The sequence below is a fragment of the Scyliorhinus canicula genome, chromosome 23 (assembly GCF_902713615.1).
Source record: "Scyliorhinus canicula chromosome 23, sScyCan1.1, whole genome shotgun sequence".
Lineage (NCBI taxonomy): Eukaryota > Metazoa > Chordata > Chondrichthyes > Carcharhiniformes > Scyliorhinidae > Scyliorhinus > Scyliorhinus canicula.
Window position 1 is genome coordinate 581,257 of NC_052168.1, and position 9,766 is coordinate 591,022.

Below are 9,766 nucleotides of genomic sequence, written 5' to 3' on the forward strand. Positions count from 1 at the left end.
GCACAAATTTTCCATCAAACTGCTGAGTCTCTAAGCACCGGATCACATTGGAATGAGTTTGTGTTTTCTGCATTTCTGATTTATCTGTACTATCTGAACAAAAGGAGAGTCCTGCCCCGTGTTCCCTGTGTCTCCTGCTGACTGACTTCAGGAGGAATGTTGGCTGAAAGAGTTTGAATTTCCAACTAAAAGTTACATCAGAGAACTTTTGTAAACCTCCTGTTTATGATGAGATGTTGTCAATTTGATGGCATTAACTGTGTTTTCAGAGGAATCAAAAGGGGTAGATGGAAGCTGCTGGTGTTATCACTTTTCTTAATTTCCGTATCTTTACCTTGCAGTGCCAAACCTTTCATCCAACAACCATTTGTTGTTCAGCCAAGTTTAAGCCATGCTCCAATCCTGGGTAAGAAACTTTACCTTCATGTTAAACAGTCTTAATTTGGTGTGGGAACTGTGTGGTATTCTTGATGTACACTGTTGGTGTGGACACTGTGGTATTCTTGATGTACCCTGTTGGTGTGGACACTGTGTGCTATTCTTGATGTACACTGTTGGTGTGGACACTGGTATTCTTTATGTACACTGTTGGTGTGGGTACTGTGGTATTCTTGGTGTACAATGTTGGTGTGGATACTGTGGTATTCTTAATGTACACTGTTGGTGTGGGTACTGTGGTATTCTTGATGTACACTGTTGGTGTGGACACTGTGTGGTATTCTTGGTGTACAATGTTGGTGTGGACACTGGTATTCTTGATGTACACTGTTGGTGTGGACACTGGTATTCTTGATGTACACTGTTGGTGTGGACACTGTGGTATTCTTGATGTACCCTGTTGGTGTGGATACTGTGGTATTCTTGATGTACCCTGTTGGTGTGGACACTGGTATTCTTGATGTACACTGTTGGTGTGGACACTGGTATTCTTGATGTACACTGTTGGTGTGGGCACTGTGGTATTCTTGATGTACACTGTTGGTGTGGAAACTGGTATTCTTGATGTACACTGTTGGCGTGGATATTGTGGTATTCTTGATGTACACTGTTGTTGTGGATACTGTGGTATTCTTGATGTACACTGTTGGTGTGGACACTGGTATTCTTGATGTACACTGTTGGTGTGGACACTGGTATTCTTGATATACACTGTTGGTGTGGACACTGGTATTCTTGATGTACACTGTTGGTGTGGACACTGGTATTCTTGATGTACACTGTTGGTGTGGATATTGTGGTATTCTTGATGTACACTGTTGGTGTGGACACTGTGTGGTATTCTTGATGTACACTGTTGGTGTGGACACTGGTATTCTTGATGTACACTGTTGGTGTGGACACTGTGTGGTATTCTTGATGTACACTGTTGGTGTGGACACTGTGTGGTATTCTTGATGTACACTGTTGGTGTGGACACTGGTATTCTTGATGTACACTGTTGGTGTGGACACTGTGTGGTATTCTTGATGTACACTGTTGGTGTGGATACTGTGTGGTATTCTTGGTGTACAATGTTGGTGTGGACACTGGTATTCTTGGTGTACAATGTTGGTGTGGACACTGGTATTCTTGATGTACACTGTTGGTGTGGGCACTGTGGTATTCTTGATGTACACTGTTGGTGTGGATACTGTGTGGTATTCTTGATGTACACTGTTGGTGTGGACACTGTGGTATTCTTAATGTACACTGTTGGTGTGGGTACTGTGGTATTCTTGATGTACACTGTTGGTGTGGACACTGTGTGGTATTCTTGATGTACACTGTTGGTGTGGATACTGGTATTCTTGATGTCCACTGTTGGTGTGGACACTGGTATTCTTGATGTACACTGTTGGTGTGGACACTGTGGTATTCTTGATGTACCCTGTTGGTGTGGATACTGTGGTATTCTTGATGTACCCTGTTGGTGTGGACACTGGTATTCTTGATGTACACTGTTGGTGTGGACACTGGTATTCTTGATGTACACTGTTGGTGTGGGCACTGTGGTATTCTTGATGTACACTGTTGGTGTGGAAACTGGTATTCTTGATGTACACTGTTGGTGTGGACACTGGTATTCTTGATGTACACTGTTGGTGTGGATATTGTGGTATTCTTGATGTACACTGTTGGTGTGGATACTGTGGTATTCTTGATGTACACTGTTGGTGTGGACACTGGTATTCTTGATGTACACTGTTGGTGTGGACACTGGTATTCTTGATGTACACTGTTGGTGTGGACACTGGTATTCTTGATGTACACTGTTGGTGTGGACACTGGTATTCTTGATGTACACTGTTGGTGTGGACACTGGTATTCTTGATGTACACTGTTGGTGTGGATATTGTGGTATTCTTGATGTACACTGTTGGTGTGGACACTGGTATTCTTGATGTACACTGTTGGTGTAGTCACAGTGTTATGTTCTTGATGTACACTGTTGGTGTGGACACTGTGGTATTCTTGATGTACACTGTTGGTGTGGATACTGTGGTATTCTTGATGTACACTGTTGGTGTGGACACTGTGGTATTCTTGATGTACCCTGTTGGTGTGGACACTGGTATTCTTGATGTACACTGTTGGTGTGGACACTGGTATTCTTGATGTACACTGTTGGTGTAGTCACAGTGTTATGTTCTTGATGTACACTGTTGACTGAGGGCTCATTAACATTTTCTCAATGTTTGGTTGATTAAGGCAATCTGTCAGGTGTGTGTAACAATTAGCTCAGATAAACGTGGTATCATCCAAATTGATTTTGTCTGAAGAAGATTTTGTAGTATGTGTTAGCTCCTGACTGTCAGAGTCCTGCTGAGTGATTACCTAAATGTAATGTAGGAGTTGCTGGGAGGAAGTACAATCCTGGACACTGATGATACAGCCACTAGACACATGAATGAATAAATTTGAAGCTGTGATTCTCCCATCCAGGATATGACGGTGCTTCTGTTGGTCATTCGCCAGTCGTATCCCACCCACCCTGGCAGGGTCGTTGCATCGGAACCCCAAAAATCCGGCTTGTGGAATTCTCCGCTTTCATGGAACTGCAAAGGGATCCAGAAACTGTAAGTACGAATTGTGGTTGGATTTTCGACTTTAAATATTGGGCTCACTGAGTTTTGCGATATGGTGGAATTAGTATTGATACAGTTACCATGGCAACATCCATGTTTTGTAGGTGCAGAGAGTTCCCCTCTGAGAGAAGAAATTCCTCATCATCCCCTTCTTGGGAGAGGCCTCATTCTGAAAGCGTATTCCCCTAGTTCTAGATTCCCCCATGAGGAAAAACAATCTCTCCGAATCCAACATGTTCATTAAAATCACCTCCCATTAACTCCAGGTAGAAGCTCAATCTGCTCTACCTTTACTCATCAGACAAACCCCTTCAGCTCAGGAATCAGCCTAGTGAACCTTCTCTGAACTCTCCCAATCCCTCCTTCATAAGGTGACCAGAACTGTACGGTTCTCCAGGTTACAGTCTCGACAATGCCATGTGTAGTCGGAGCAAAACTTCTCCATTTTTATACTCCACCTCCTTTGCCTTCCTAATTATCCACTGCTCCCAATGCGGTGGTCTCGATGTTGGAGAGACTAAACGCAGACTGGGTGACTGCTTTCCGGAACAGCTTCGCTATTTCAACTCAGCATCTTAATCCCATTCTCACATGTCCGTCCTTAGCCTGCTGCATTTTACAGTGAAGCAGAACACAAACTGGAGGAGCAGCAATTTCATCTTCCGATTAGGCACGTTACAGCCCTCGGGACACGGCGTTAAGTTCCACAACGTTAGTCTGTGACCTGGTCTCCTCCAGCCTAGCCCTTCTTTTAAATATCCAAAATATTTATTGTCCCAATACAAACTCCCCTCCACCATTGGGCCTTCTGTCATTCTGTTCTTAAGTTTTGTTTTTTCTGAGCACGGGGCAGCACGATGGCACAGTGGTTAGCACTGCTGCCTACGGCGCTGAGGACCTGGGTTCGAATCCCGGCCCTGGATCACTGTCCGTGTGGAGTTTGCACATTCTCCCTGCGTCTGCGTGGGTTTCGCCCCCACAACCCAAAGATGTGCAGGGTAGGTGAATTGGCCGCGCTAAATTGCCCCTTAAATGGAAACAATAATTGGGTACTCTAAATTTATTTTTAAAAAAGACTCTGCCCAATTGTATTAGGGTTTTCTAAATGTCCTGCTATTGCTTCCTTCATAAATTCTAACGTTCTCCCCAATGACAGATGTTAGGCTAACTGGCCGATAGTTTCCTGCTTTCTGTTTCTGTCTCTTTTCTTAGAGGCGTCATATTTGCGGTTTTTCGAACTGCTGAGACCTTTCTGGAATCTGAGGAATTTTGAAAGTTTACAACCAATACATCCATGATCTCTGCAGTCACTTCCTTTAAATTGTGAGGATGCAGATATTAGATCTTCATTCGGTCCAGGGACATGTCAGCCTTTAGTTCCATCAGTATTCCATTATTTTTGTCCAGTGATTCTTTTAAATGCCACCTTCCCCTTTGCCTCTTGATTTTCTACTAATCTTGGGATACATTTTGTGTCTTCTTCATAAGACTGATACAAATACTTGTTCAAAGCCTTTGTCATTTCCTAGTTTCCTATTATTAATTCCCACGTCTCACCCTCTCTTCCTTTGTATATTATTGTAGCAGCTCTTACACTGTCTGCTAGTTTATCTCCAATTTCTACCTTAATTCTTTTTTAACTCATCCTTTGCTGATTTCTCAAACGATCCCAACCCTCTACCCATTACTAATATTCTCTGCTTTGTAATTCCAAACTGCTCCTTAGTTAACCACAGATGGTCCATCCCTTCTGATAGAGACTTTCTTCCTCAACGGAATATAGCTTTGTTAAGAGTTCTAAAATGTCACCGTAACTATCTACCACTGTATCTCTAGCATCTGGCCTTTTATCCTGTCCACTTTGCCAATTCCGTTCTCTTCTCCTTGGAATTGTCTTTCTGTAAGTTTGATAGATTCAGCATGGATTTATGAAACGGAAATCATGTTTGATAAATCTGCTGGAATTCTTTTGTGGATGTAACTGGTCGGGTTGACAAGGGGGAGCCAGTCGATGTGGTTTATTTGGAAATTTGACAAAGTCCCACATAAAAGATTAGCGTTTAAAATTAAAGCGCATGGGATTGGGGGTAGTGTCTTGAGATGGATAGAAAACTGGCTGGCAGACAGGGAACAGAGAGTAGGAATTAATGGGTCTTTTTCAAATTGGCAGGCAGTGACTAGTGGGGTCCCGCAGGGATTGGTGCTGGGAGCCCAGCTATTCACAATATATATCAATGATTTAGATGAGGGAACAAAATGTAATATCTCCAAATTTGCAGATGACACCAAGTTGTGTGGGAGGGTGAGCTGTGAGGAGGATGCAGAGATCCTTCAGTGTGATTTGGACAAGTTGAGTGAGTGGGCAAATGAATGACAGATGCAGTATAATTTGGAGAAATGCAAGGTTATCCACTTTGGTAACAAAAACTAGACAGCAGACTATTATCTAAATGATCATAAATTAGGAGATAGGAATGTACAACGAGACCTGGGTACACCAGTCACTGAAGGTATGCGTGCAGGTTCAGCAGGCGGTAAAGAAGGCTAATGGTATGTTACAGCGAGAGGATTCGAGTACAGGAGCAGAGATGTCTTGCTGCAATTATATAGGCCCTTGGTGAGGCCACACTTGGAATATTGTGTGCAATTTTGGTTTCCTTCTCTGAGGAAGGATGTTCTTGTTCCAGAGGGAGTTTACCAGACTGATTCCTGGGGTGGCAGGACTGATGTATGAGGATAGATTGAATCAGTTAGGATAGTGTTGGCTGGAGTTAGAATAATGAGGGGGAATCTCCTAGTAACCTATAACATTCTAACCGGACTGGACAGGGTAGATGCAGGAAGGATTTTCCCGATGGTGGGTGTGTCCAGAACCAGGGGGCACAGTCTGAGGATACGGGGTAGACCATTTAGGACAGAGAGGAGGAGGAATTTCTTCACCCAGAGAGTGGTCGGCCTGTGGAATCTGTTACTGCCGGAAGTAGTTGAGGCCAAAACATTGTATGTTTTCCAGAAGCAGGTAGATATTGCACTTGGGGCAATGGGTAATGAAAGGATATTGGGGAGGGGGGGCGGGATTAGGCGGGAGTTGGATGATCAGCTATGATCATTATGAATGGCGGAGTGGGGTTGAAGGATCGAATAGATTCCTCCTGCTCCTATTTTCAATGTTTCTCTATATGTTTGTATGTTAACACTAGTTTGGGACCCAAATCTCTGACATGGGCAGTGATATTCACATCTGAATAGAATTGTAACTTTGCTGATATTCCATCAGGTTAAAGCTTCTTGAAGTTCTGAAGAAGTGACGTCTGTTAATTATCAGACACTCTGATCAGTTTATCCAGGAGCCCTTATTTGTTTGATGAACAAATGCTGGTTCACGATTTAACGCAAATTTATTCACAAGTATAATGAAACCGTTACTATCCCAAAATATCTCCATGTTGTTTCCCGTGTCGATGAACGCGATCGGAACCCAGGCCAATTCTGAGTCTTGGGGTTCTCGTTTTGCCTTTTCTCGTGTCTTCTCCGTCCGTCTCTGGTTAATCGCAGAGTCTGGTCCATAGTCTCCATGGCGAGTCTTTGCTGGGGAGGGTTTCTGGGTATCACTTTGCATCCTTCCAGAGGTTTCCCTGGCCCTCAGCCAATGAGGTCACTTGGCGGAAAATCGAGATGCCAGAAAGTCTGGCTATATCTGTGCAACCTACACCAATCCATCCGTCTGAAAGGGGACCGATTATCGCCATCTCCGGTTAACAGGACAGGTCCAGAGCTCCTCTGGCTGAATTGTCTCGGCCAGTATTTGGTTTGAATTCCCAGCCTGCCAGAGGGGTTCTGACTGGTTCATTTAAAATAACCAATTCTCTGTCGGGCCCACGATTCAGGCCGTTGGCTGTTTTACCATTGAAGAGTCATAGTGGACTCTAAACGTTAACTCTGTTGTTCTGTCCACAGAGGCTGCTGGACCTGCGGAGTGATTCCAGCATTTCTGTTCTTATTTCTGACCTTGGATTGAGTATCTCTGGATATTCCGAAAGTGACCTGCTAGATTCTGAGGGAGATCTTCTCTTCCTTTGCACCTACCCTGCTCTGGAATTATTAACTGTTTACTGTTTGTGTCTAAATTTACCAGTTGTGCATCACCGAAATTTATCATTTGGAATGTTCAATCACCGCCATTTTCTCATCTTTCTTTGCAGTACAATAAACATCTCTTTGTGCACATCGGCCAATCGAGTCCATCCTATAACGAGGCTCTACTCGAATCGGTCGACATTCACCAAATCTATGATAAATTTCCAGAGAAGAAGGGGGGGCTGAAGGAGCTGTTTGAGGATGGACCGCCTAACATCTTCTTCCTCGTAAAATTCTGGGTCAGTAAAAATCAGCAGGACAACCTGGACGCGATCCGATGGCCACGCTGAGCCGGAAAAGCAACTCGCCACGGCCCAGCTGGGCTGATAACAGCCGGGAGACCCCACTCCCGGGATCCACCCCGATCGCAACACGTCCCCCACTCCCGGGATCCACCCCGATCGCAACACGTCCCCCACTCCCGGGATCCACCCCGATCGCAACACGTCCCCCACTCCCGGGATCCACCCCGATCGCAACACGTCCCCCACTCCCGGGATCCACCCCGATCGCAACACGTCCCCCACTCCCGGGATCCATCCCGATCGCAACACGTCCCCCACTCCCGGGATCCACCCCGATCGCAACACGTCCCCCACTCCCGGGATCCACCCCGATCGCAACACGTCCCCCACTCCCGGGATCCACCCCGATCGCAACACGTCCCCCACTCCCGGGATCCACCCCGATCGCAACACGTCCCCCACTCCCGGGATCCACCCCGATCGCAACACGTCCTGAGATCCAACGCAATGTAAATCCCGTCCTGTACGGGATCACATTTTAACAAAGCTGCAAATTTGAGTGAGACAGCTAGTCTCACTTTAATGTGCAGATTCTCAAGGTACCCGAGTCTTTTGCCTCGGACACGTCGGGAAGGTGCTGTTCGGTACTGGTCTCCACAAACAGAGACCAGATGAAACGGCACCTGTGGAGGTCTCCCAGGGGTTTCCCAAGGTGCCCAATTGGCATGGGCACTGTCGGTACCAAGTTGGCAATCTATATGCGCACATGTGCGATTGAGCTGGGGGTGCCCTGTGTGGGGGGAGAAGCTAGGGACCCTCCCATAGTGCGTTTGGGCTGGGGGGGTTGTTGGGAGTCGCTTCGAGGGGCTCGGAAATCGAGATGCCAATTAAAAACAAAAACAGCGTCCCGATCACTCACTACACTGGGGAGTTTGGGCGAGCGGAGCTCCCACTGCACTAAATGGGGCTATTAGCAACCTCAGCCGTGCACTCCCATTGAGGACCCTTACACAGCGCCAGTCGTTTGTATAGCCATGTGTTTCTCAGTACTGTGAGCACCGGGACACACGCGGCTAAACGTGCTGGCGAGGGGACTCCGAAAGAGCGGACAGCAATGTGTTTACTTAACCCCTAACAACATAATAAGAAATGAACATTTACAGAGGTAATGAGTATGCCTTTGGTGTGGAATATTGACGTGGTGACCCCTTTTCTAAATCAGTGATCACAAAGAACTCCAGCAGACAAATAAGAAAGAAATGAGAACTTTGGTGGTAAATCAAACTAAGAAGTGGGAATATGTTTAATTTGCATTTCAAACTGACCGAACTTTATTTTGTTTGTTAGGCTGATCTTAGTATCAATATCCAAGATGAATCCGGCATGTTCTATGGTGTAAGCAGCCAATATGAAAGCACAGATAACATGACCATCAGCTGCTCCTCGAAGGTTTGCTCGTTTGGGAAACAAGTCGTAGAAAAGGTTGAAGTGAGTCAACGTTATCTTAGAATTGGCAGTTTCCAGATAGACATGGTATTGTTGTGAGTGTGTGGGAGTGAGTGTGTGTGGGAGTGAGTGTGAGTGTGTGTGGGAGTGAGTGTGTGTGTGGGGGGAGTGAGCGTGTGAGTGTGTGTGTGTGTGGGAGTGAGTGTGGGTGTGTGTGTGTGGGGGAGTGAGTGTGTGTGGGGGAGTGAGTGTGTGTGTGTGTGTGTGGGGGGGTGAGTGTGGGAGTGTGTGTGTGTGGGAGTGTGTGTGTGTGGGAGTGTGTGTGTGTGTGTGTGGGGGAGTGAGTGTGTGTGGGGGAGTGAGTGTGTGTGTGTGTGTGTGTGGGGGGGGTGAGTGTGGGAGTGTGTGTGTGTGGGAGTGTGTGTGTGTGTGTGTGGGGGAGTGAGTGTGTGTGTGTGTGGGGGAGTGAGTGTGTGTGTGTGGGTGTGGGAGTGAGTGTGTGTGTGTGTGGGGGAGTGAGTGTGTGTGTGTGTGTGGGGGAGTGAGTGTGTGTGTGTGGGAGCGAGTGTGTGAGTGTGTGTGGGGGAGTGAGTGTGTGTATGGGGGAGTGAGTGTGTGGTAGAGTGAGTGAGTGTGTGCGTGTGTGTGGGGGAGTGAGAGTGTGTGTGTGTGTGTGTGGTTGAGTGAGTGTGTGTGGTAGAGTGAGTGAGTGTGTGTGTGGGGGAGTGAGTGTGAGTGCATGTGGTAGAGTGAGTGAGTGTGTGTGTGGGAGAGTGAGTGTGCGTGTGGTTGAGTGAGTGTGTGTGTATGGGGGAATGAGTGTGTGTGTGGGTGTGTGAGTGAGTGAGTGTGTGTGTGAGTGAGTGTGTGGTT

General features: G+C 46.3%; 1 protein-coding gene across 1 annotated transcript in view; it reads left to right on the forward strand.

The window, feature by feature from the left end:
* The window catches only part of LOC119956440 (transcriptional enhancer factor TEF-1-like), a 76,040-nt gene that overhangs the window by 60,983 nt on the left and 5,291 nt on the right, over positions 1 to 9,766 (forward strand). The window contains 4 exon segments of the mRNA XM_038783675.1: positions 342 to 406; positions 2,923 to 3,056; positions 7,268 to 7,441; positions 8,795 to 8,935. Coding sequence (XP_038639603.1) covers positions 342 to 406; positions 2,923 to 3,056; positions 7,268 to 7,441; positions 8,795 to 8,935 — 514 coding nt within the window.